At 56.2% G+C, this 26,504-nt stretch overlaps 2 protein-coding genes across 11 annotated transcripts in view; one reads left to right on the top strand and one right to left on the bottom strand.

Annotated features, from left to right (window-relative positions):
• The window catches only part of MARK2 (microtubule affinity regulating kinase 2), a 61,411-nt gene extending 51,641 nt beyond the window's left edge, over window positions 1-9,770 (top strand). For 3 of the 9 annotated variants that reach the window (XM_081281318.1, XM_081281310.1, XM_081281311.1), the window contains exons 10-19: window positions 94-193; window positions 271-383; window positions 1,332-1,464; window positions 1,692-1,870; window positions 2,142-2,239; window positions 3,024-3,185; window positions 3,784-4,041; window positions 4,993-5,019; window positions 6,963-7,007; window positions 7,637-9,770. In XM_081281318.1, the coding sequence (XP_081137444.1) occupies window positions 94-193; window positions 271-383; window positions 1,332-1,464; window positions 1,692-1,870; window positions 2,142-2,239; window positions 3,024-3,185; window positions 3,784-4,041; window positions 4,993-5,019; window positions 6,963-7,007; window positions 7,637-7,997 (1,476 nt within the window). In that variant the 3' untranslated portion in view covers window positions 7,998-9,770. The other 6 variants (XM_081281317.1, XM_081281313.1, XM_081281312.1 and 3 more) reach the window with 6 other exon arrangements.
• A 205-nt stretch (window positions 9,771-9,975) lies between these two features.
• RCOR2 (REST corepressor 2) lies at window positions 9,976-17,674 on the bottom strand. 2 transcript variants are annotated; one of them, XM_081263271.1, is made up of 13 exons: window positions 16,906-17,674; window positions 15,117-15,354; window positions 14,372-14,428; window positions 14,002-14,082; window positions 13,600-13,652; window positions 13,350-13,511; window positions 13,139-13,263; window positions 12,993-13,062; window positions 12,686-12,901; window positions 12,288-12,365; window positions 11,342-11,399; window positions 10,976-11,205; window positions 9,976-10,868 (listed from the first exon to the last, which is right to left on the bottom strand). In XM_081263271.1, the coding sequence occupies exons 2-13, from the start codon at window positions 15,241-15,243 to the stop codon at window positions 10,554-10,556; spliced, it is 1,572 nt and encodes a 523-aa protein (XP_081119397.1). In that variant the 5' UTR covers window positions 15,244-15,354; window positions 16,906-17,674; the 3' UTR covers window positions 9,976-10,553. The 2 variants fall into 2 exon arrangements, with proteins under 2 accessions (XP_081119397.1, XP_081119396.1); XM_081263270.1 differs by having other exon boundaries at window positions 15,117-17,674.
• Window positions 17,675-26,504: the final 8,830 nt, after the last annotated feature.

Raw genomic sequence — 26,504 nt, forward strand, 5'->3', positions numbered from 1 at the left:
AACACCAACTGGCCCAAAATCCTGGGGGCCCCATGTTGACCTCTAAGCTGAGTTTTTCCCCCTCTGCCCTTGTCCCTTCCCTTTGCTCCACAGCAAATCATGAAAGATCGGTGGATGAATGTGGGGCATGAAGACGATGAGCTGAAGCCTTATGTGGAGCCCCTCCCCGACTACAAGGACCCCCGGCGGACAGGTGAGGCTGCTGCTGGGCCAGGAGGTTGGACCTACCTAGAAGTCGAGGCCAGCCTTACCTGTGTGTTCTCCGTGCAGAGTTGATGGTGTCGATGGGTTACACGCGGGAAGAGATCCAGGACTCACTGGTGGGCCAGAGGTACAATGAGGTGATGGCCACCTATCTGCTCCTGGGCTATAAGAGCTCTGAGGTACGTGTTCCCTACCCCATTCCCTGTCCTGGCCACCCTTGCTCTAGGTAGCACCCCTGCCTTGAACACATGTCTACAGCAGAGGCCTGTTTCCAGGGGGTATGCCCTCTGCCGACTGGTATGAAGCCTTGACTGTGCTCAGGCCTTTCACTCATCTCCCTGGTGAAGGAGTGAGGAAGCTGAGGGGACTGGACTCAGGGCTGGGCTCCCTACGGATGAGTTGAGCTGGCTATTCTGCATAGATTAAAATGGGACTCAGTCGTCTGATGGGCAGGCAGTTCTGTGTTAACCCAGACATCTTTATGTCACTCCATGTCTGGGAGTGTACGTCTCGGTTGAGGTGTATGTCTCTGTCTTATGGAAGTTTTAGTCTGTGTGTTGCCTCTTCTTGGTGCTTGCATCTGGCCTTGTGTTTCCATGTGCATGTGTGTGTCCTCCTGGCTATGAATTGGAGGCCTTAGGATTAATTCTGCCCATTTGTGTTTGGTTCGTCCTCTTTGAGTGCCCACGTGCACTCAGAGCCTCCCACTCTGCTTTCCCTGAGGCCGGGTGGGCCCCCTCTGGGTTCTCACTTAAATCTGCTTAAGCGGTGTCTGGCAGTACTTGATATGGGCCTAGATTGCTTTCTGGGGGTGGGTGGGCAGGGGGCTGGTATCTTGAGCTTCATTATGTGTTCTTGTGAGTATTCATGTCTCTGGATGTGTGGACATGTGTATCCCTCTCTGAAGACAGGGTGTCTTTCTGTTGGGAGTGTCTGTGGCCGTGTGTGTCCCCATTTGTATCAGGGCATGTCTCCAGAGTAGAGGAGAATATGTTTAGGTGTATGTTAGTTTCGTGGGGTGATGTCTCTAGTGAGCCTGCAGTGGTTGTGAGGCAAGGCAGGAAGGTATGTGAGAGGGATCTTTGCGCAACTCCTGCCCTCCTTGATACCATGTTTTGTTCTTATAGCTGGAAGGTGACACCATCACCTTAAAACCTCGGCCTTCAGCTGATCTGACCAATAGCAGTGCCCCATCCCCATCCCATAAGGTACAGCGCAGCGTCTCAGCCAACCCCAAGCAGCGGCGCTTCAGTGACCAGGGTATGTACTTTTGAGAATCACAGGTGGGGCCTACCCTTCTCCAGAGCCATCACTGGTTGTGGTAGCTTTGGAGATAGTTGAGTTTCAGTCCTAGTTCGGCCTCTTCAGGGTAGCACAGCCAAGGGCAGGTCATTAGTTTTCCTCCCCGTCTGAAACCGGGACACGCATTGGGTGGGTCTTCAGCGGGCAGTCGCCTGACCTTCTCCATTGCATCTCTGGCCCTGCAGCCGGTCCTGCCATTCCCACCTCTAATTCCTACTCTAAGAAGACTCAGAGTAACAATGCAGAAAATAAGCGGCCTGAAGAGGACCGGGAGGCAGGGCGGAAGGCCAGTAGCACCGCCAAAGTGCCTGCCAGCCCCCTGCCGGGCCTGGAGAGGAAGAAGACTACCCCTACCCCCTCCACGGTGAGCCATGGCCCCTACCCAGCCCCAGGTCCTCCTTCCTGCCCTCCACCCTTCCTATGTGGGGCCTGGCCCTCTGGCTGCTACAGTTGCTTACTATGCAAGTGTAGGCCCCTGCCCGCCCTTACCCCAGAAATGCAGAATCCCTTTTTCAAACCTGCAACTGTCTACTTGAAGGGAGGAGGAAGGGAAGCCTGTCCATCCCCTGGGGTAGAGCCTGGCTAGAGAATACTTGGCTTCCTATGAGACCGCTCTTGCCCTTCATTCCTCACAGAATAGCGTCCTCTCCACCAGCACAAACCGAAGCAGGAATTCCCCACTTTTGGAGAGGGCCAGCCTCGGCCAGGCCTCCATCCAGAACGGCAAAGACAGGTGAGTGCTGGGCTATCTGCTACGCTCACAGGAGCCGCCTCTCCCAGCGGCACGTGGTGCCTGTCAGTAGCACCGTCTCCTGCGCCCCCCAGAGCACTACCCCTGCTCCACTCCCTGGAGTCCCGTCCTGGCTCTGTTTAGTCTGGCCGTCCACCTTCCCCTCCCCTGCTCCACACCATCCCCCCTCCCTGTCCTCCTCTGACTGCTCCTGTTGTTTGCTGAGGGTAGGATTCCAGTGGTCATCACAATGGGCTTCTTGCTTCTTGACTGTGGCCAGGCCTGGAGATACCTTCCTCTAGGTACCTAAGGCTTTGTCTTTGGGGCCCCAACGCAGGGCAAAATCAAGAGCTGCCCATCTGAGGGGGACTCCAGCTGTGCTGGTGAGAGCACAGCCCCAGTCTTGACTGTTAGCCTTCCTCAGTGTCTCAGATTCCTGTCTCCACCTCTTCTGAGCTTGAGGAAGGTCTCCCCTTAGCAATACCTGCTCTTCTGTAGAAGGAACAGCCTTGTTGTTAAAGTTCCTAGGAGACCGATGCAGCCAGAGGCAGTGGGCTCCCCTTGACTTTCCCTCTTCCCAGGCTCAGCCTTAACTTGTTGCTTCCTCACCCTGCCCTCCACTTCCCATCTTGTCACCCTCAGCTCTGACTTGCCACTCACTGCTGCCCACCAGGCCTGAACTGCATCCTGCTGATGCTCCTAGCTCTGGCCCTGTCCTTGCTTCCTAACCCACGCTTCTACCTCACCCACCCCTAACCCGGGCCTCTCCGCTGCTTTTGTCTCCTAGCCTAACCATGCCAGGGTCCCGGGCCTCCACGGCTTCTGCTTCTGCCGCAGTCTCTGCGGCCCGGCCCCGCCAGCACCAGAAATCCATGTCGGCCTCCGTGCACCCCAACAAGGCCTCTGGGCTGCCCCCCACGGAGAATAACTGTGAGGTGCCGCGGCCCAGGCAAGTGTGCTGGGGCAGCTGGTGCACCTGCTGCCCTCAGCCTGCCCTCCCCCTTAACCCCAGCCATCTCTTCTTCCCACCTAGGCGACCTGCTCTGTTCTTATCCTCCTAAACACTAGAAATGGCTCTATCCCCTGAGGCCAGGAAGTGGAGGGCACAAAAAAATACCATTAATGTCCCTCTTTTCCTCTAGTCTTCCCTCTCAGAACAGGTATGCAGGAAGCTGTTCAAAACTCCAAAGGGAAGCCTTTTCTGTTCTGAACCTTCCTGGATTTCCTTAGGGACCCTCAGTCCTTGAGAGTTGGTTCCCAATGTCCCCTCGAGGGTCCAAGGAGCCAGTTGTGTCCATTCTGTACTGCTCTCACAACATAGGTCCTTCCTTGTCTGCCTTCCTTCCTTCCCAAATCATCTCTACCTCCACAAGACTCCTCACCGCTGTCTTCAGTGGTCACACCCTTCCTTCTGTGTCCTCTGTGATGGCTGCCTCTGCCCTAGCATTCCCCCTCCCTGTCCCCACCACAGGATATTCCAGGTGCTCGGGGGTGTATGGCTTCTTTATACCTGACATGTTCCCTTGGCCCCACCTTTTTTCCTACAGCACAGCCCCCCAGCGTGTCCCTGTCGCCTCCCCCTCCGCTCACAACATCAGCAGCAGTGGTGGAGCCCCAGACCGAACTAATTTCCCCCGGGGTGTGTCCAGTCGAAGCACCTTCCATGCTGGGCAGCTCCGACAGGTGCGGGACCAGCAGAATTTGCCCTACGGTGTGACCCCAGCCTCTCCCTCTGGCCACAGCCAGGGCCGGCGGGGGGCCTCCGGGAGCATCTTCAGCAAGTTCACCTCCAAGTTTGTCCGCAGGTGAGCAGGGAGCTTAGTGTGGCAGAGAAGCTGGGGCCAGGCCTTGCCCTGGGAGGCGGGTGGAAATACCAGAACTGGGATTGGGTCCTAAGGGTTAGAAGAGGCCTCAGGAAGCCTAAAAAATTGGGTCATTGTCAACACTTTATGTGTCCAGACCCATCCTCTTAGGCCTCTCCCCAGTTCCTCTCAGGCACCCCTCATTCTGTGGCCCCAAGCAGATGGGCAATACCGCCTCCTCTCTAGGGGAGTGTGAACTCAGATGCTAAAATAAAAGCCCCCCTCTTCTCTCCTGGGTTCCCATGGAAACTTATATTTGGTGACGCAGCTGCAAAGTCATGAGGCATGAGCCAGGCTGAGCTGACAAGGAAATTTTTTCCTGGTCTCTTAACTTGCCCCCTTGACCTCCTTTCCTCCACCAGTTGGTGGTGTCTGGCTGCTGCCATTTCTCTCTGGGGTTCCCAGAGTGAAGCCCACAGTGCAATAGCTGGCAAGGTCCTACGGTGGCCTCCCTACAGCCTTGGCTCCGACAGCTGCCCACCGTGGGTCCAGCTTACACCCGAGCCCCTGAGATGGTCAGAGGCATCCAGCCTCTTGGGATGTTCTCTGTCCCACTCCCCTCCCCCACCTTGGAGTTACAGCTCAGGAAGCAATGGGGGCTTTGGGATAGTGGGCCTGCCCGCCCTGCCTCCCCTGCATCACTCACTCACTCCATGGGGCTGGAGTAGTCGAAGATACTGCCCTGCCCAAGCCGCAGGGTACAGGTGTAAGGACTGCAGAGTGTGGGAGCAGACCTGATAACCAGGATTCTAGTCTCGCTGAGCGGCTCTTCCAAAACTGGGGTGACCTTTGCACCTGGGAAGCCCACTCCCCACCTGCTTATCCACATACCGTCTTGTTGGTTTTTTTTTTTATTTCTTTTTTTATTTTGTCTTTTTTTGTTTGTTTTTTTAGAAATCTGTCTTTCAGGTTTGCCAGAAGGTAGGCGTTGAGCCCACTGTGTGTGTGTGTATGTGTGTGTGTGTCCTGTGTCTGTCCTGCTCCATCACTAACCCCGCCTCTAGCTCTTGATTCCTCTCCATCTGCTCACCTGCTCTGTGTGGCCCTCCTCTCTGCCATCTTAAAGGGATGAAGACTGCTCTGACTAGGCCTCAGCCTCAGTCCACCTTCCCTGCCCCCTTCAGACAGGCAGGGCTCAGAACATAGGGCCCCTCCGAGGCGACTTTGAACCCCCAAGGCAAATGGCTTTGAAAGTAAGGGGTCTTCCTTGGGCCACAGGTATACCTTTCCTCAAGCAAGAGACCTTTTCAGGGATTCTCCCTTTAAGATTGTCTCTTTACCCACCCCAGGTTTTGGTCACAAGCATTGGGTTCCTTCTCTGGCCCTTCCCCTTGTCGTGTGCATGTGCTATGAGGAGGCTCCACTGGGGTAACAATGCATCTGGGATGGCATCTCTTGGGGTCTCTTGGATTTGCTGAACTTCAGGGCTGTGACCTCTTCCTCCCTGGCCTATCTGATGGCAAGATTTTTGAGGTACTACAGGGACATTGGGGTCCCTAGGCTAAAGTCTGACTCCTCCAGGCCCAGGGAGCCTTTGCCTCATGAATGGGGCGCAGCACCCCCTTCTGGCAGCTCTTGCAGAACCAGCCTAGCCCACCCTGCCTGGCATACTGCCTCCGGCAGCGTTTGATGAGTCAAGCCTTCTCTCCTCCGGGCTGCTTCCTCCACGTGTGTCCTGTGCCTGCCAAAGAGCCAGGAGCAAACAATCTCTGACAGGGGCCATTCTGCCTCCAATCCCTGACAGAACATCAGGAGAACCTCACTTGAGGCCAGGATCCTGGCTCTTTGAGTCCTGGCCTAACGTCCTCTCTGTGGCCCTGGGTAAGCCAGATACCAAGCTGCAGACCAAAGACCAGGTGGGACCCTGGGTCACCTGGTAGGCATATTGGTATCCCAGCTGAGGGAGAAACAGGCCAGATGGGGTTCTCAGGACTTCCCTATTCCCTGTCCACCCCCCCCCCCCTCCTGCCCAGCTCACTGCATGGCTGGCTGGGTCTGCACTGCAGGGGCCTGAGGAGAGCAACTAGGGCTCCTTCCTGTCACAGCTGGGCCCTGCTCACAGTGCGCTTGTTGGCCTCCATGTGTCTGTGTCTTCGTGTCCCTTTTACATGTGCTGCTGCTGCTCTCCCTCCTCAGCCTTTCCTCCTTCCTGCCTTCTTCTGCTCTCCCCAGTTTCCCAGCTTCAGGCACCCATCTTTCAGGCAGGAGCTGGAGAAGCCGCTCAGCGGGGCCAGACCTCTTCCCCACCCACCCAGGTGTCTTCCTGGCCTCTAGCCCCCCTCCTGTGTGAGCAGCCGGCCTGGCAGGCCAACCATAGGGGAGTTTCAAGTGCATGGAGCAGTGGCCTTTCCCATCAGCCACAGCAGCTGCCACACAGTTTGGTCTTGGCACTTTGAGCCTCTGAGAGAGGCTTCTGAATACCCCCAGCTCCTTCCTCCACGAAGACTTTGATCTGAGACCCTGGTATATTGGTATAAAGGACCAGCTCCCAACCCTAACCCCAGTAGAGCATGAGCCAGGCAGTGGACCCAGGGTTAGCGGCTCCTGCTGGGCGGGGCTCTGTGCTTGCGCCTGCGCAGCCACACCTCCTCCCCCAGCAGAAGCTCCTCCCAGCACACGTCATTGGGAGTGTGGGGAGGGACAGGCCCCATGTGCTGGGCTCCTTGTTGGTAAGGGACAGTTGAGCTGCCAGTATGAGGTGCTGCAGAGCCATGTTGGCCTGCAAGTGACGGGCAAGTGGCCTTTGGGCTTGGTCCTGTCCACCCACTGGTGGCACCTCCCCAGACCCACTCTCATCTGGGTCTGTGGCGGCGGAAGGAGCGAGAGATCCCAGCACTAAACTCTCCCTCGCTCTGTTTTTTGAGGAACCTGAATGAACCTGAAAGCAAAGACCGGGTGGAGACGCTCAGGTGAGAGGGCCGGAGCCAGCACTGGCCCTGCCCAGGCCACCGGGCTTGCCACAAGCCGCCTGCTCCTCTCTTCCTTCTGCCTCTTGGCCCTTTCTCCGGTGGTTCTGCCCTGTCCGCACCCTCTTGTGGGCCTCCCTTTCCTCACAGAATTTCCCTTTCCCAGGCGCACTTGCAATAGTTCTGGGTCCTTCTCAGATCGTAATATATTCCAGAAGTCAGAGCCTTGCGTCCGGCGTTTGGGGCTCTAGGTCCCTGCCCCTTGACTGTCTTCGCTGCTGCCTCAGCCTCTCTGGAGGGACAGTCTGTGCCACATTGCCTTGAATGCACTCATTCCTTGCATAGCCCTCCCCTCTTCAAAGAAAAAAACTGTAACCGCATGGAACTGTCACCCCACCCGCCTGGCTTCTCACCCCCTACCCTCTACCCCGAGAGACTGAGGGCCAGAGGACTGCCTCCGCCTCTCACCCCGGGCTGCCCCTGGACCAGAGTGTGACCCTCCCTCTTCCAGCTCGCTGCTCTGTGCTCCCTCCCGCTCTCCTCCCTAGTCTCAGGGTCTGTCTGCCAGGGTGGCTCTCCTGTGGGTGGGTTGCCTCAGCCCCCGGCTGACACCGCCTCTGCCCTCTTCGCAGACCCCACGTGGTAGGCAGTGGAGGCAATGACAAAGAGAAGGAAGAATTCCGGGAGGCTAAGCCACGCTCACTGCGCTTCACCTGGAGTATGAAGACCACGAGCTCCATGGAGCCCAACGAGATGATGCGGGAGATCCGCAAGGTGCTGGACGCCAACAGCTGCCAGAGCGAGCTGCACGAGAAGTATATGCTGCTGTGCATGCACGGCACACCGGGCCACGAGAGCTTCGTGCAGTGGGAGATGGAGGTGTGCAAACTGCCGCGGCTGTCTCTCAACGGTGTCCGGTTTAAGCGGATATCAGGCACCTCCATGGCCTTCAAAAACATTGCCTCCAAAATAGCCAATGAGCTGAAGCTTTAACAGGCTGCCAGGAGAGGGGCAGCAGAGGCCTGCCAGCCGGACTTGGCTGCTGGGGCCTGCCCCTGTGCCCCACCTGGGCGAGACTGCAGCAATGGATTGGCGTGTCTCCCCTGCTGGCACTTGTCCCCTCCCTGGCCCTTCTTGGTTTTTTCTTCCATGTTTGTGGGGGATGGGAGATGTTTCTTCCCCATCCCACATTCACCCTGCCCAGAAATCCCTCCTTCCCCTCTCTCCCCACCGGAGGCAGGGACGGGGAGGGGCGGTGGGGGGGCAGGGCTCCCCCTCGGTACTGCGGTTGCACAGAGTATTTCGCCTAAACCAAGAAATTTTTTATTACCAAAAAGAAAAAAAGAAAAAAAAAATCCCAGCAGCCACCTTTCCTCCCTGCCCCATTGGGACAGTTGAGACTGGATCTGTGGGGTTTCCCGGGAGGGTGGCTCAGGGCTGGAACACTCTCAGGCAAGAGTGGTGGAGTTCCCTGGCAGGCCCTCCGCCAGGCCCACTTTGGGCTTCTCCCCTCTCCTCCCCTCCTTACCCTCCAAGCGAACCACCAGAGGTGGCCTTCCCCTGCCCTCAGGCCCCTGGGCTGCAGGCCTGGGCAGCTGGGGGCTGGGCGGGGGTGCTGCACAGCCCTGGAGAGGACAGGGCCGTGGGCGGGCAGGCGGCAGGGGCCCAAGCCTCCCTCCACACTATCCTCTGCCCCCCTCCCCAGAGCTGGGCATTCCTTCCACAAGCTGCTGTGGGGACGTTTGTTCCCCTCCTCAAAAGTCTGTGCCATCTTCTCCTACCCCTCCCAGCAGAAGGAGGGCTGACCCAGGGCTGGGAGAGGGGAGGGGACTGCGGGGCAGATGGGCTCCTCGGCCCCCAGGGGGCCACTTGGGCTGCTCATCTCCCTGACAGGGACGCTGGGCTTCTCCTTTCTGGGAGAGTCTTTGTCTGAAAGCACAGCCCCTCGCCATCCCTCCTCCCCACTGCTTCCCCGTCATTGGCATTAATCTGGGCACCAGCTCGCTCCACAGCAGTGACTGCCCGCACCACTCTCATCTCGGCCTTGCCTTCTTCTTCCTGACACTGTCGCCCCTCCTCTCAGGAGACTGCCCAGGGCCTCCATGGCCGCCTGGCGGAAGGCTGGATTGGGCGGCAGGGCCCGGAGTGTCTGCCTCCCTGGGGTGGGGACAGATGGGCGAAGCGACCCCCGCTTGCTAACCTCGGCCAGTGTGGGAGTGGGTGGCTGTGGGCGCTGGGCTGGTGGTGGCCACTGCATCCCTTAATTTATTTCTCTGCTGTTTCAGTTCTTGAGAAATGGGGGGAGGGAGTCCGACAGGCTGCCCCTGCCCTCACCTGAGTTGTACATTTTTTTGTGATGGGTTTTATTTTTTATTTTATTATTTTATTATTATTATTTTTTTGATTTATGATGACTCCACCCCTGTTCATCACCCCCACTCCCAGGCCAGGCTCAGCAACACATCAGAGCCCTTGGGTCCCAGGAAGGGGCCTCGCCAACCTCAGCCCTCCTTACCCCCTGCTCCACCATGGCTCCGGCTCAGACCAAGGGCTCCCCCTCCCTCCCTCCTCCTGCCCTAGGGAACAGCCCGGGTGCTCCTAGGGGGCCGGGAGGGCATGGCTTGGCTCCCAAAGGGGGTGGGGGCCAGGGCACCCAGGCCAGGTGGCCCCTCCCCACCTAGCCCCTTCCTCCCACCCGGCCCTGCACTTAGTTTCTCCTCTGGACTCTGGATCAAACACGTAATAAAGAGAATGTTTGGAATCTGAGCTGCCTCCTCCAGTTTCTTCTCCCAGCCAGGCAGGGACCCAGTCCCCCAGGGGCAAGATGTAGCCTGGCCTGCCAGCCATCCTTACAGGAGAGAACTGATTGTGTCAGCTCTGAGGAGAGTTGGTGCTGAGGGAGGCTAGTGCTGGGTGGGCCAGCTCTCTCCCACCCTCTGGGCACCCAAAGGCAAAAGACCCAGCCAACTCAGGAGGTTGTATTTATTTATTTTTAAAAAACATTGAAAAATAAACCCATGTCTCCCTAAGTTCCCAGCTCCCCTTTCCCCAAGCTCCAGGGAGGACGGGTGAGGTGGGCACCCTCAGGGCCCTTCAGCATTCCCACCTGGCCCTGCAGAAGAATGGGACTTCCTTCAGGACTCTGCCCACCTCCCCCCACCCCTCCCCACCTCACCCCCAGACTTATTGCTAAAAGGAGGGAAAGGGGAATGAGGACAGCCAACACCCCAAACTGTCCTACCCTGCCCCCATGCTAAGGTCACTACCCCCTACACACAACAGGCAGGCCCAAAGGCCAAGCCTCTCGCAGATAAGGAGGCAGCCATTCCAGTCCTAGCCAGGAAGCAGAGTCCTCAGGCCAGCTCTGAAGGCCCCTTAGCCCCAGCCTGCAACTCAGCTGCCAGGACACACGCAGAACCCACAGGCTGGGCTGTGCCAACTGGCAGCTCTGGGTCTTTGAAAGATCTGGCAAGAGCTCTAGTCCCTTCTGTCCTCAGAGATGCCAGCAAAGGGGTTCAGGAGCCCATGGGTGGTAGAGGACCCCAAGGCTCAGAGTGAGGGTGCTGGAGGTTCCAGAGGGGCTCCGATCAGGGTAGGTGGGGGCTGAGGACCAGGGCGGGCACTGTGGCGGGAGGCAGGCAAGGCCGGGCGGATGAGAGGTGGAGGGGGCTGATTAGGAGCCAGGCGGGGCTGCAGGAAGCGGCCCTGCTGTAGTGGGGGTGGCTGGCGAAGCAGGGTGGGAGCCGTGGGCAGAGGTGGCCTCAGCAGTGGGGGAGGCTGGGACAGGGAGGAGGGCAATGGAGGGGGTGGCGGTGCAGGGGGCACCGATCTGGGCACAGATGTTGAGACAGATGTAATCTGGACCTGAGGAAAGAGGAAAGAATGAGAAGAGTGCTTATGCTTGCCCCCGGGCCAGCCTCGGGGCACTCCAGCACATCTCCTCCCCTTGAGGGCTTCGTTCTCCTTCTCACCTCATCGTCCTCCTCTAGGGCTGGGGCTGGCAAGGGAGCCCCTCTCCTGGCCTGCTCCATGGGCACTGGGGCTCCCGGGGCCCCATCCTGCTCGGCCTCCCACTCCTGCAGCACCTCCTCCAGATTGAAGCGGCGCCGGTAGCTCACAAAGAAGGTCTTCACCTGGGTCAAAGTCTTGTTCCCAATCACCTCGGCAATAGCCCCAAAGTCTTTGCCATATCTACGGATGGCTGCAAGGGTCGAAAGGGCAGCAAAAGTGTGAATATCCTTCAGAACTAGTTACTTCCCTGCCCCTTCCCATCAGCTTTTTGGAAGGTAAGAGGTGGATTCCTAGGGTCTTCTGTCCTCCTCAATAGTCTAACCCACCTTGCACAGCCAAAAGCTGCTCATCTGTGGTCCATCGGGAGTTGAACTTGGTATTGGCCTGAAGAACAAGGGATATGTTTTGTTTTGGTACCAGGTTTAAACCCAGGGGTACTTTACCATCGTGCTACATCCCCAGCCTTTTTTTTTTTTTTTTTTGGTACCAGGATTGAGTAGAGGGTTTGCTTAACCATTGACCACGTCCCCAGTTTTTTATTTTGAGACAAGGTCTTCCCTAAGCTTCTGAGGGCCTTGCTAAGTTGCTAAGGCTGGCTTCAAACTTGTGATCCTCATGCCTCAGACTCCTGAGTCCCTGGGATTTCAGGCTTGTCCCACCACACCCAACAAGGAATATATAATCTTTATAAAGTAAAAAGTTATGGAAACAGGGACTGGAATTGTAGCTCAGTGGTAGAGCTTACCTCAAACGTATGAGGCACTGGGTTCAATCCTCAGCACCACATAAAAATAAATAAATAAAATAAAGGTATTGTGTCCATAAACAACTAAAAATATTTTTTAAAATGTGGAAAACAATGTTTACTTTAGCAGCAAATATACTAAAGTTGGAATGATACAGAGAAGATTAGCATGGCCTCTGTGCAAAGATGACACAAATTTGTGAAGCGTTCCATATTTTTAAGTACATGTATTAAGACACGAATGGTGTAACTCCACTTTGTATACAACCAAAGATATCAAAAATTGTGCTCTATATGTGTGATATGAATTGAATCACATTCTCCTGTTATATGGAAAACAGGGGCTGGTGATATAGCTCAGTTGGTAGAGTGCTTGCCTCACATGCACAAGGTCCTGGGTTCAAACCCAGCACCACACACACATACACACAACAAAAAAGGAAAACAGAAGCCCTGTACCCCTTATCAATACCCCCTTTCTGTTCTGCCTCCGAGAACTCCCTTTTCCACCCAGTTGTGAGCCTTACCTCAGGGGGGCGGAGCGGGTCGATGCCACCCTCCAGGGCTTGGCGGAGGCTGCTGTTGGTCTGCTTCATGCTCTGCACCTGAGAAGGCCAGGAGGGAGGGACATCTAACCCTCTGTCCCAGGAGGTCACCATCCCTGCCTCACCTGAGCCCCAGTGTGCAGTCAATCCCACGTCCCCCAACAAAGAGCTGTGCCACCACTGGGCACCCAGTCCATCACAACCACTCAGTGGAGCTGACACTGAGAGCCTCCCCTGTTTGCAAACCACTTTTTAAAGAGGGCCTGCATCCCGGAGGATGGGGCCACGACAGGCGTCACACCTGCGCCATCTCCCCTACATCACAGCTACCCCAGAACTTAGTTCCCAGGAGCTGCTGGCCTCCTCTCCTAGGTCCCTACCTGGCGTTTGAGGGAGATGAGCTGGGAATCGAGACCCCGGAGTGTGAGGTTGGCAAGGTCTGGGCTTCCTGACACTGCAGTGAGGCCCTCAGGACTCAGGTACATGCCCTTGGGTGGGCGTCGCCGGGTTCGGAGCGGGTGGTGGCGGTACTGAGACACCTGGACCTCCTTCTTTCCAGGGCCTGGGCGCGTATTCAGGGGCCTAGAGGGCAGAGGCTGCAGAGAAAGGAGAGAGGGCAGGTGGTGCAGAGCTGGAGGGTGGGGGAGGCAGGTGGGCAGGTGGGGCCACAGCAGCTGGAGACCTCACCTCTCTCTTGGGGTCTCCAGCATCTGGCTCTCCCTCACTCACGGCTCCTCGTCCCTCTTCAAGCTCATCGCTGTGGACACAGGAGGGAATGAGGCAGGGTCCCAGGAAGTCTGTCTGCCCCCACCCTGTGATGACCCAGACCCCACCTGTCTTCTTTGTCCTTCCGGCCACCCAGCCGCCGTGCCTGTCTGTCCATCACACTGGTTCGGCTGCGGGTCTTCTTCCAAGAGTAATAATACTTCACCAGGCTGGGAATGAGCTTGTCAGGCAGCTGGGGGAGCAAGGCCAGAGGTGGGCACCCAAGGGAGCTGGTGGGAGTGGAGGGCTGGGAAGCGCTGGGGGCGGGGCGGGCGTTACCATCTGCTGGATCCGCTGGAAGCACTTGCCGTGGAAGCCGAAGGCCTGCTCGAACAACACCTTATCCTCCACGGTCCACTCATCAGGGAACGGGGTGAAGTTGGCCAGGTCAGCCAGTGACTTCTCCACATCATGCTTATGCCACAGGAGCATGCCCAATGCCTGGCCCAGGACAAGGGGCAACTCAGGCTGCACTGCCCCCAGCACTGTCCCATCCCCTCCCCCAGATCTCCACAGGGGCCAGGTTCACCTGCTCGATGTTGTAGCCATGCTTCTCCTTGGCCATAGCAATGTACTTGTCAACTGCAAGGGAGGGCACAGTTCCTAACCCAGGCCTGTCCAGAGAGGGGAGGGGTACCCCACTCTGGAGCGAGGACCCTAAACCTGAGTCCCAAGGCAGAGGTGGAACCCTCAGTTCAGCCTCCAGCCCACTTCTTTCTTCTTCTTTTATTTATTTATTTTCTGGGGGGGTAATGGGGTCTCCCTATGTTGCCCAGGCTGGTCTCAAACTCTGGGGCTCAAGCCATCTTCCTGCCTCAGCTTCCCAAGTAGGTGGAACCACAGACACAGGCCTCAGCACCTGGCTTTCTGCCTCAACCCAAGACACCCCCTCCCAGGGCTGAGCCTGAGCCCGGAGTACTGCCCTACTCACGCTTAGCATCTGACACGCAGTGGTTGGGTGACCACACCAACATCCCCTTCAGCTCCTTGTTGCTGTAGCGAGCTGGGCTCTCTGAAAGGCAGAGAAGGAGGAAAGACACTCAGATTAGCCTGGTGGCTCTAGCCTGGACCCAAGGCCAGAGGGCAGCAGGGGAGTGGGGCCTGAAAGGTGAGGCCCAGAAGGGAAGGAGGAGCAGAGACCAGACAGGAAAGCAGAGCAAGAAAACTCACCATGCCATGGGGCCACCCACCCCCGCCTGCCCGCCAGCCTGTCCTTCCAGCCAGCCAAGGGCTCCCCAGGTGCGGCTGCAGGCCAAGCTAGGGCCCCCACCCCTCCCTCTGCCGCCTGTCCTGCCACTCACCAGGCTTGCACTCCGGAATTACGGCCTGGTAATTGGTTCCAACTCGGATCATGCTGTCTGTGGAGCCAGGGGAAGGCAGTCAGGACTCCAGGGAAGGAGGGAGGGCGGGAGGATGTGGCGGGGGAGGTAGCTGGGCTGGAGTTCTCCCTCCTGACCACCCAGGGCCCCCACCTTCCAAGAGGCTCACTTTTCCCTGATCTTCCCCCAATTACCCTCAGCCAAAGAGGGGACTAGAAAAGAGAGAGACCCTGCCTAGTCATGGCCATATCGGATGGGGAGGGGGCAAGCCAGGCCAAGCAGAGTGCTTTGTTCCAGCAGAAGGTGGGGGCTTGGAGGGCAGACCCTAGACCTGGACCACAGCCCTGCAAGGAACCCAAGGCTCCTCCCCACCACATGAGCCTCAGCTCCGTGTCGAGGTGTCTTTCCGGCCCTTGCCCCAGCCAGACCTCAGTCCCCTGCAAGGTGGCAAGGTATGAGGGACCCAATCTATGCAAGGGAGGCACGCCTAGGTCTCTCAGCGAGTAAGGGCAGGGCCAGGGCGGACAGGACTACCTCCATGGCCAAGCCTCCAGATCCCCTGTGCCAGCAGCCCCAGACTTGAGGGAGAAGCAAGGCAGAGGCTCCAACCCAGGAGGACAGGAACCATCAACATAATATGCTTCTTAGTCTGCAACTCTTCTCCCTCCCCCACTTCGCGGCCCCTGGGCCAGTCAGTGCGCCTTTAACCCCAGGCCGCTGGGCTCACCGTGCGAGTGCTCCTCCTCGCTGCTGTCATCCTCCGAGTGCGGCTGTCCGCCGTTGGGCGCCGTCTTGGCCCGGCTGCGGGACAGGATCCCGGAGCCCGCACTCGGCTTTTCCATCACCGAGGGCATTACCCCGCCCGGCTGCCCCCGGGGGCGCGGGAGCCTTCGGAGAGCGACGGTGGTTACCGCGCTCTCCTCGAGTGCCACGCGCGGCCCGGCCTGGAGAGGTCGCCACTGAGGCTACAAGAGGCAGGAGGTCAGCGTGGCTAGGGTCCGGAGGGGCGGGAGCCCAAGGGGCAGCCCCAGCGCTCCCCGCGACCCCCACGGGCGAGGGCGTCAGAAAAGTTTGTGCAGAAGTGGGGTACGCGGGGGATGAGCGCAAGGTCCGGCGCTGCTGGGGCACGCTAGCTCTGTGCGCCCCTCGGGGTTGAGGCTCCCCTGGAGAAGTCGGGGAGCCCTGCCCTCGGGGCGCCCGAAGCCCCGCCGTCCGCCTGCCCACGCCGTTCACCCGGCGAGTGCTGCAGCGTAATTTACGTCCCCCGCGGGCTCCGTGCCTCTCGGCTGCGCCAGGGATGCCCCAGTCTCGGGGTTAGGACCCCTGCCCGGACCAGACCCTCAGCCCGCGACGGCAGCCGGCGGGGCCGCGGCGGTGGCGGGACGGCGCGCACGGCGCGCGGCGCTGGGGCAGAGTTGCCGGGAGGCGGGCGGAGCGCAGCCGCGGGCGCCGCCTCGCACCCTCCCCGGCGCGCTCGCTCTCCCCGCCGCGCTCGCGCTGCTGCTCGCTCGCCCGCTCTCCGCCGCCGCTCGCTCCTCGCGCACACAATGAAGCTGCTGGCAGGGAAGTAGTGCCGGCTGCGGCCTCAGCACCCCTCCCCCAGCCGATGCCTCCGCCAGCTGAACATCTGGCCCTGGGGTGGGAGGGAGGGCCCGGGGGCGGGGCCTGGGGGCTGGGGCTAGACCTCCAGGGGGTGGGGTCAGGACCGGGGTGGGGAGCGAGTCCCTCCTTGGGGCCCTCTGCAGTCCCTGGGCCCCCAGACTTGCTCCTGGGGGAGATCCCACTGCCCCCCAGGAGTAGCCGGGGGTCAGCCCCACCCACGCGCTCACCGGCCCCACACACCAGTGGGCTCGGGTTACTGCCGCCTGCCCCGGGGGCCCAGAGGCCGCCTGCCCGCCCGCCCGGGTGGAGCCCAGCTTTTCCTTCCATTTCCCTTCCTGCCAAGGAACTCCCCGCCCCCCCTTCCGCAGGGGGGGACCCCCCTTCATGCGCCCTTGGGGGCCAGAGCGGATGGGAGGCCGGACAGGAGAGGAATAAATTCCTCCAAGAGCTACTGGGCCAGAGCCTGGCTTCTGGTGGATCTGTGGGTCCTCAGGGGTCACCCCAATTTCCTTTAACTACTGCAGCCTGCACCCCCAAGACGGTGGCATCAAAGGCTGAGGGATAGAAGTGGAAGGTCGAAGGGAAGGTTTGGACTGCTAGGGGAGACAGGGGTGGGTCTCCTCCCCACTGGGTTCACTGTCACCCCAGCTGGAAGCAGCATCCCCCTCCCCCCGGACAAGCACGGGCAGAGTGACAGACAGGGAAGCGGGTAGGGAGGCACAGACGGAGATGGGGGAGGGGGTGGGCAGAGACTTTCAAAGCCAGACCCAGCCACCCTGCCAGGCACACAAAGAGCCAGCACACACACCGGCGGCGGCTCTGAGACTGCTAGCAGCGCCGGAGCCCGTCCCCGCCGCCCAGGGCACGTGCTGCAGCGCACACAGGCCCAAGCCCCCGCCCGCCGCCCCTCCCACCTGGAGCCCCGGACTCTTGGACACGCCTTCACCCGGTCACACCCCGGTGTGCCCAGACCGAGTCGCGCCTGCACTCGCGCCCTCTCTCCCTTCCCTTCCTAGGCCACTCTGTAATCAGATTCCTAAATTTAGAAGCAGCCCAGGGCTCAGCCAGGGATCCCTGCCCCCACCCACACTGCCTGTGGCCGACCGGACTGGGTCCTGCGGTGGGGCCACGACCTGGCTGGGGCCGCCTGTTCCTAGGGGGCTCCTTGCGGGCGGCCAGGCAAAGTCAGGCGCGACCCCACCCGGCTGCTGCGCTATCCGCTGTCGGGGCATTTGGGGCCACCCAGCCAGCAGCCACGTTGCCCGCCACACCTCGGGCCAAGGCTATGGGGCCTTTTTTCCTCCTCTTAAATCATGGATTGGGCACCCAGCCCCAGGGTGGAGAGGTCTGGACAAAGGAGAAAAGTGAATGGACCAAAGACCCGGTCGGAGCTTAGGGGTCCGCTTCAAGATGAAGTCTTTCCAGACTGAGCCCTCCTGAGTGGCGGGGTGCCATCCCTGCCGCCAGCACCTCCACCCTTGAGGGAGGCTGTCACTGTCCCGTTCTGCCTGGCAGGCAACCATTGTGTGCACCACCCTCTTCCACCAAGGCATCTTTCATCTTGCCTGCTGGGGCCTATTAGGCAGGGCCTCAGTTGGGTCCCCATCCCCCTCCTTGCCTCTTTGCATACTCAGATCTAGGGTCCTGGGCCCAGCCCCCTAAGCACCCCCCTAGGCCTCAGCATCTAGCTGATTCCTCACCACCACCCCCTGCACCTCCAGTGATGCCCGAAGCTTGCCTCCATCTGCAGGGATGCCGAGACCCAGACGTCCCCAACCTGGAGCACCTAATTCTGTTCACACTTCTCTTAGGGCCAAAGGAAGATCCTGCTCTGGAGGTGGGGGCAGGGAAGAAAGGTTTATTCCTTGGGGTGGGGGATCGGGTCCCTAGGCCCTATGAAGTGAGGTTTTAAAGAAGTAAGACATGACACCCAGGGCCATGGTAGGAGTTGGGGGCAGCTGTGGGGGCCACGGGGTCCAGAGAGGAGGTGCATTCCTAGTGAGCAACCTCCCCCAAGGGGCAAGGGCACACAGCAGGGTTCGAAAGGGGAGGAACAAGGCCCAGCCCTCCCCACCTGCTGCAGCCGCCCCCTCCCCAGATGGCCCCCTCTTTTGTGCGAAGGCACACAAAGGACAAGGGGCCCCGGCCGGCCTGGCCATCTGCTCCCAGCAGCCTGAAGGCTCTTAAAGAGACAGCACCCCCTCCCTTCCGCCCTGGGGCTATGGGGTGCTGTTGTACCACAGGACTGAGTCACAGCAATACCCCAGATCCCACGTACCTTTCCCTGGCCCCCTGAGTTCCCACTTTAGGAATTATCCTCCCACAGACCTGGGGTGCAGAGGTGCCACGTGGCCAGAAACATGGGGTATGGGAGGGGAGAGGAGAGGCAGCCCAGGGACCAGCCCCTCCTCTCCTCCACCCTGAGGCAGCAGGAAGAGGCCAAAGCAGCCTGGTAGCCTGGCTTGTCAGCCTGCTGTGAGAACCAGAATCCCTCACCTCCCTGATGCTACCTGCAAGCTTGTCAGGTAGAGCCGGGAGCCGCAGGTCTCCCTGGAAAGCCCTGCCCACCATTTCAGCTGGGACGCTCTACTCATCCTTCAGCTGGGAAGAGGGATGACAGCGCCTTCTCTTTGAGAGCTGCAGGCCAGGATGCAGGCTGCCTAGCAGCTCGCAGAAGCTGGTGAGCAGGGCGCATTTGTTTCCTGCACTCTTCAGATGAAGAGACTGAGGCTCCCACACCAGGCCTCGGCCCGAAGCCTTCCTCCCTTCTCCAAAGGCCCCTTACCCCTCAGGTCCCCAGGGAAGTTATCCCTGGCCTGGCCAAACGCACTTGGTGCTCGGCCACACAGTTCACGACACAAATGTACTTGATCTGTATGATGGTGTCACTGAAATCACTGCTGTGTTCTCAGGGCCTGTCCTACAGCAGGCGCTCGGGATCAAGTCGGGAGCCCCACAGAGCGTTCCTCTCCTCCAGGCTCTTCTGCAGCCTGCCAGCCAGGCATCCTGTGTCTTCCCTCAAGGTGAGGCAGAGGGGACAAAGGTTGCACAGGGATGCTGGGAAAGGAAAGGAGGGTGACCTTGGGTGAGCCATCCAGCCCCCTCCCTCCTCCCAAAGGCGGGGGCAGTTCCAGCCAATCCCCAACCCTCCAGGCCTGCCAGACAGACTGGGACTGTCCCCAGTGAGGCAGTCCGCTGTGGTGTAGTGCCTGGGACCCTGGCCAGGCCCTCAGTGGCCACAACCAAGGGGCTAAACTTGGGGAGGAAGGCAGGCAGTTAGGCCTGGGGTGAAGGAGGGAGGGTGATAGGGCCTGGGCAGGAACCTGGCTGAACTGTCTATCATGGAGGCTGCAAGTGCTCCCCTCAACTGGGAGTGGGGGGAGGTGAAGTCTCTGTTGCCCTCCCCCCATGCTGCCCAGACAGGAATTTGGTCCCTCCCTGTCTTCCCACCCTTTGGGCCTTCTGATGTGTGGCCCAGGTAGCTACCCTCCCATTTCTGGGCCCTCCTGGTGACACTCTGGCCTTCTAGCCAGCTCTACCCCGAGTCCCTGGTGAAAAGACAGAGATGACAGAGGTAAAAGGCTGCTGCTTGGGGGAAGGACAGAGCGAAAGCCGGCATGAGGTCAGCAAGGAGACCCCAAGCTTCCTGACACCCAGGATGAGGAAAGCAGACTCCTTGAGCCAAGCAGGAACTGGAGGAAGGGTCAACAAGACCTCAGGAGACAGAGACAGAAAGGCAACAGTGACCTCCTGGGCTCCATGAGGGGGCAGCTGCATGACCCAGGAACCCACTCCTTTTCTCTGGAAGCCGTGAGGGTGGTCTTCCCTACCCCTTACCTGGGCAAAAGCTGCGCCCTCTGGTGGTGGCAGCATGAACCAGCGGGGTCCTACCTTAGCCTGGACACAGACATCTTCCCAGGGAGGCTGAGCTTGGCACACGTAGGAGCCCCAAGTTCCTGGACTGAGTGCCTGGACCATGGTTCCCTCAGGGCCACCGAGAACCTCTCAGAGTAGTCACATGCAGCAGAGGCCCCTAGAAACATAGCAGTGGAGACTTAAGAGTGTGGAGGACAAAAGCAGACCAGGAGCTCAAATCTAGGGTGAGTCCCAGCTCACTGTGTGGCCTCAGTGCAGGTCCTTGGCCTCTCTGGACCCCAATCCCTTCATCTATAAAGGGAATGAGAGGGCTAGAGTTGTAGCTCAGGGGTAGAGCATTTGCCTACCATGTGTGAGACACTGGGATTGATTCTCAGCACCACTATATAAATAAAAAATAAAAAATAAAGGTCCATTGACAACTAAAAAAATATTTTTTAAAAAAGGTATGACAATCATCCTGATCTCATTGATTATTAAGAGAATTCAATGATGGAATGTAGTTAAGAACATCAATTGAGCTGGGCACAGTGGCACACACCTGTAATCCCAGTGGCTTCAGGGACTGAGGCAGGAGGATCACGAGTTCAAGGCCAGTCTCAGCAACTTAGACCCTGTTTCAAAATGCAAGATAAAAAGGGCTGGGGATATGACTCAGCGGTGAAGCGTCCCTGGGTTCAATCCCCAGTATGAAAAAAAATAAAAGTCATCAATTCTGAAGCTGGAGTCCCTACTTGAGCACCCTGGCAGGGCCCTCTCTGCACATGGCTCTTATACCCTATAGACCAGCTCAAGGTTATCCCTAGTTGGATTCCTGGATCTAACCTCTAACCTCCAGAGCAAGAAGCTTCCCCTCCATGACATCAGACAATTGACATCCTCCTTTAGACTTGTTAACAGCTCCACATTCCTGCCTCAGCCTGATCCTTCCAATCCTTTAGGCACACAGAGCTGAAAACACATTTTTTTGTTGTTTGTTTGTTTTTGTACTAGGGACCAACCCAAAGACACTTTACCACTGAGCTACATCTCCAGCCCTTTTTAGTTCTTATTTTGAGAAAGGATCTTGCTGAGTTGCCTTGACCTTGTGATCCACCTGCCCCAGCCTCTGGAGTGGCTGGGATTGCAGGTATGCTCCACTGCACCAGGTGCTGAATAGAGATTCTTATCTTTCTTTCTTTCTTTTTTATGGGGGGGGGGGTGGTACAAGGGATTTAAATCAGGGGCACTCAACCACTGAGCCACATCCCCAACCCTATTTTGTATTTTATTTAGAGACAGGATCTCACTGAGTTGTATAGCACCTCGCCATTGCTGAGGCTGGCTTTGAACTTCTCCTGTCTCAGCCTCCCCAGCCACTGGGGTTACAGGCCTGCGCCACCATGCCCAGACAGACTCTTAAATACAAATACAGCTTGGATCCTGTCCCACTCCTGCTCAGCAGCCTTCCAAGGTTCCCCACTGCCTTCCAGGCTAAGCTCTCCTCTCCCAGCCCAGGACTCAAGGGTTTTCTAGCCTGTGTCTGATCCAGCCAAACAGGTCTGCTCACTACCCACTAAGGCCCACCGGATACCCCGGAACGCCCCACCCCCCATGCAAATCCTGGCCTAGTCCACCCATCTGCAGGCCCCGTGCCCAACCCTTCAGGACTGCTGTGTCCTGCAGGTGAGCTCTGCCCCCGCCCACCGCACACCCAGAGCTTCAGGTCTGGCAGCAAGTACCCCTCCCACCCCACCTCCCCCCCACGGCCCTCCACCACTCACCACCACCCCACCTTCTGTGTGGCTCTTAGCCTTGCCTGTCACTTCCGGAGAGAACTGAAGCCAACTGGGAAGAAGCCCTTCCGTGGCTGCCCCTGCTCCCACAGATCCAGCTCCTGCCTCTCCTGCTGGTGTGGATGCACCCCTCCCTTCAAGCCTGATCTCACTCCCAGGGTCCATGTCCCCCGTGGGGCCTTGCAGTAGCTTGGTCCCCACCGACCTCTCTGTAAGGATTGTCTCCCCTTGAGCACCAAAAGCTGCTCCCACCCATGCCCCATTGCTGCTGGCCCTCTCTGGACCTTGTCACCCTAATGGCCCCTTTCTGCTAAAGCTTCTGCTGCCTTAAAAAAAATCTTTTTCCCCCAAATTGAGCTTCTTGAGTTATTCACACCCCTCCACCTTTGTCCTCACCTCCCACTCACTCCCCAACCCCCTGCAGTGCCACTGCAGCCTATGCCACTCCACAGACCATGTCCCTGCCAAGGTCACAAGTGGTTCTGCTATCTCTAAATCCATAGGCCCTTCTGGGGTATGGGCTCACTCAGCCTCTGGGCAGGACTGGACAGAGAGGGCCACTTCTTCTCCTGCTCACCAGCTCCTCCCTGGCTCCCATTCTGGGACCTTCTGTTGGTTCTTTGGGGTCTGTCCAAGACCTTCAATTCCTCCAACTGAGGGCTGTGGACACCCCCAACCTCCATATCCTTCTGAACTGAGGTTTAGCTTGTTAACTCTTAGATCTGTTCAAAAGTGATCTCAGAATCTTTATCGTCATATGACCAGCAGGCACCCTCCTTCCTGCCAAGATTCAAAGGAGGAACTTGGAACTGCCTTCCACCCTTCCCTCTTCTTTACTCCCAGATCCATCCATCAGATTCCTATCAATGGGGGCTGGAGTTGTGGCTCAGTGGTAGAGCGCTCACCTAGCACATGCAAGTATTGTGTCCAACTACAACTAAAGAATAAATATTAAAAAATATATATGCTGTAAATGTACCTCCCCCAATGCCGCTACCCAGCCTTATCCCATTTAGGTTTGGGGTTTTTTGTTTTGTTTTGTTTTGTTTTTTATCTTTTTTTGAATACCAAGGGTACTCAACTATTGAGCCACCTCCCCAGCCCTATTTTGTATTTTATTTAGGGACAAGGTCTCACTGAGTTGCTTAGCGCCTCACTGTTGATGAGGCTGGCTTTGTGCTTGTGATGATCCTCCTTCCTCAGCACCACACCCCCAGCCACTTCATCTGGCTCCATTGGGTTTTTTGTATGCTTGTTTTTGTTTTTGCTGTACCAGGAATTAAACGCATTGGTATTCTACCACCAAGCCACATCCTTAACCATTTTAATCTACTTATATATTTTATTTTTGTGGCACTAGAGATTGAATTCAGGGTGCTCTACCCTAAGCTACATCTTAAATTCTAGTTCTTTTGTTTTTTTTTTGTTTTGTTTTGTTTTGTAACACCCCCTTGCACAGACTGGCCTTGAACTTGCAATCTTCCTGCCTCAGCCTCCTGAGTCACTAGGATTACAGGCAGGCGCCACTGAGCAAGGCTTCTCATCCCAGTATGGAAAGAGCCTGGTCCCAGTGGGCCTCCCTGACTCCTCTAATCTGTCCTTTATTCAACAGTCAAATCAGCCCTTCTGATCAAGTCAATCCTCTGTTTCTCATTATCCTTGGATTACATTCAAGTTCAAGCTCCTTATCTCCTTCTTCAAAGTCTGTGCCCCTAACGTCCACTTGCCCTTTCCTGTTCAAGGATCCTTGTGGTGCTGTGGGCTTGATCCCACCTCCATGTCAGCCTCCCCAAGGCCCTAGACACCATGATTGGCCCAGAAGTTGCCTAGGTCCTGAACTGGCCCAATCAGCTTGCTGCAAATATGGAACAAAGCCCAGGAAGCCCAGGAGCTCTGCCTGCTGTCTTTGATCTTCACAAAAAACCAACATTGCTGAGGGTAACTTGAAAAGATGGAGAAAGCGGCCCACCTGTAATCTCAGCAGCTCTGGAGACTGAGGCAAGAAGATCACAAGTCTGAGGTCAAAATAAATTTGTTTGTTTTTGTTTTGTTTTTGTGGTGCTGGGGATTGAACCCAGGGACTCATGCATGCTAGGCAAGCACCCTACCACTCTACTGAGCCACCTCTCTAGCCCTTAAAAGAAAAGTTTAAAAGGGCTGAGAATATAGCTGTGGGATAGGGCACTTGCCTAAAATCCAGGAGGCCCTGAAGTCAATCCTGAATAACACATATGCACACACACAAAGACACAAAAGAACTGGTTTCTCAGTGACAACGTTGAGCCTCTAGACCAACTTGAGCTGAAGCCACAGAACCTCGGAACTTTTTAGTCATGTGAGGTGATTTACTTTCTTATTGCTTGAGCCTAGTGGATGTCTATGTTCCGTATCCTGCAACCACAACCTCAGAAACAATTCATCCTAAAAATGATTCTTCATCTACCTGCACGAATCAAGTCTTCTCTTGGGCCTTGGAGTCCTTGTACATGTGATTCCTGAAATGCAGCTCCTAATTTTTTTTTAAGAGAGTTGAGATTGAGATTGAGATTGAGATTGAGATTGAAAGAATTTTAACATTTATTTTTCTTAGTTTTCGGCGGACACAACATCTTTGTTGGTATGTGGTGCTGAGGATCAAACCCGGGCCGCACGCATGCCAGGCGAGCCGCTTGAGCCACATCTCCAGCCCCAACAGCTCCTAATTTTGTATTATATTTGGGGGGGGGGCATTGAACCCATGGCCTCCTGTATGCTAGGCAAGCACTACCACTGAACTATATCACCAGCCCCCAGTTTCTGCTTTTCTTGCTGACTAATTCTTATTTACCTCCCAAAAGATAAAGCTCAGGTGTCACCTTGTCTATGACATCTGGCTGGCTCTCTCTCTCTCTCTTTTTTTTTTTTTTTTTTTTTTTTTGATACTGGGGATTGAACCCAGGGGCACTCTACCACTGAGCCATTGAGCTACAACCCTAGACCTTTTTTTGCATTGTTGTGTTTTGTTTTTGAGACAGTGTTAAGTGGCCCAGAATAGCCTCCTGCTTGTAATCATCCTTCCTCAGTCTCCTAAGTTGCTGGATTATAGGTATAGGCATTCACCTCTACCCCAGGCTCCCCCCACCCCCATCTCAAAACTGACTACAGTCTAATGTAACTATCTACCTATTTATCTTTCCATCTGCTCCTCTGTGAGCCCAGAGACTTTGGCCTTTGTCTTATTTATCTGAACATCCCGGCTCTTTCTTTTTGGTGGGGGAGAGATTTCTGGTGATTGAATCCAGGGGTGCTTTACCACAGAGCGACATACCCAGCCCTTTTTATTTTTTTTACTTTGAGAAAGGGTCTTGCAAAATTGCTTAGGGTCTTGCTAAGTTGATGAAGCTGGCCTTGAACTTATGATTCTCATATCTTAGCCTCCTGAGTTGCTGGGATTACAAGTTTGTGCGATCCCAGCTTCAATGATATATTTTAATTGTACACACTAGTGGGATTCATTGTTACATACACAAAATATAACCATTTATTTTGGTCAATTTCTTTCCTTAGTACTTCCCTTTAAGCCCAGTTCTTCATTTAGAATAACAACTGGTATATGGTAGGTATACAATAAATGGCTGCTGAGAGAATCAGCCTAAGGTATCCCAATTACCACCTCCTCAGGAAAGCACCTGCCTTAGCCCTTCTCAACTGCCCCACCCGCTTCACTCCATAAAGATTCACACTACTAGGCTCCATACTGCTTCTGCCAATCTTCCACTGATTTTACCAGTATATAAGGAGCTCCTTAAAGTCAAAAGAGTAGCAATAATAATAGAAATGAAGGTAAACCAAGCGTGGTGGCACACACCTGTAATCCCAGGGACTCAGGAGGCTGAGGCAGGAGGATCACAAGTTTGAAACCAGCCTCAGCAACTTCATGAGGCCCTAAGCAACTTAGCAAGACCCTGTCTCAAAATAAAAAAAAAATAATAAAAATTAAAAAGCCAGATGGGGTGGCACATGCCAGTAATACCAGCGGTTCAGATCAGGAGTTCAAAGCAGCCTCAGCAACAGTGAGGCACTAAACAACTCAGTGAGACCCTGTCTCTAAATAAAATACAAAATAGGGTTGGTGATGTGGCTCAGTGGTAAAGCGCCCCTCGGTTAAATCCTCAGTACCGAAACAGAAAAAGAAATAAGAATAGAGGTCAAGTGCCTATGAATTTTTCACATCCCCAGACCCTAATTTGTACAAATACATAGTAGGCATCTAATAATACTGTTGAATAAATTAATAGAAAAATAAACAAGTGAGTTAAATGCTTCACATAAGAAGAAGAGAAAGGGGGACCTACTTCCTTTAACTAGACCATCTCCTCAATTCACCCCCACTTTACAACAGCCCAGCAAATTATAAATCCATCAGTGGATTAACCCATAGAGGAGGTCAGAGACTTCATGATCCAATCACCTCTTAATCCCCACCTCTCAGTGCTGCTGCACTGGGGAATAAGCCTTCAACAATGAGTTCTGGGGGGACATTTCTTTTTTTTTTAATATTTATTATATTTTTTAAGTGTAGATAAACACAACACAATGCCTTTATTTTTATGTGGTGCTGAGGATTGAACCCGGGTCCCACCCGTGCTAGGTGATCGCTAAGCCACAATCCCAGCCCTCTGGGGGGACATTTCTGATCAAAACTATAAACAACAAGTTGGGCTTGGTTGTGCACACCTTTAATCCTAGTGGCTCAGAAGGCTGAGATAGGAGGATAGCAAGTTCAAAGCCAGCCTCAACAAAAGTGAGGTGCTGAGCAACTCAGGGAGACCCTGTCTGTAAATAAAATACAAAATAGGGCTGGGGATGTGGCTCAGTGGTTA

Source organism: Spermophilus citellus, assembly GCF_964194105.1.
Source record: "Spermophilus citellus genome assembly, chromosome: 2".
NCBI classification, from domain to species: domain Eukaryota; kingdom Metazoa; phylum Chordata; class Mammalia; order Rodentia; family Sciuridae; genus Spermophilus; species Spermophilus citellus.

Bases quoted from the DNA above. Each gene is read 5' to 3' on its own strand.
- RCOR2 (XM_081263271.1), bottom strand. From the start codon at position 15,243: ATGCCCTCGGTGATGGAAAAGCCGAGTGCGGGCTCCGGGATCCTGTCC. The intron at 13,063-13,138 runs GTGGGGTCTGGG...CTGTGTCCACAG, and splicing joins CGGAAGGACAAAGAAGACAG to CGATGAGCTTGAAGAGGGAC. The intron at 11,400-12,287 runs GTAAGGCTCACA...CTTGTTCTTCAG, and splicing joins ACCCGCTCCGCCCCCCTGAG to GCCAATACCAAGTTCAACTC.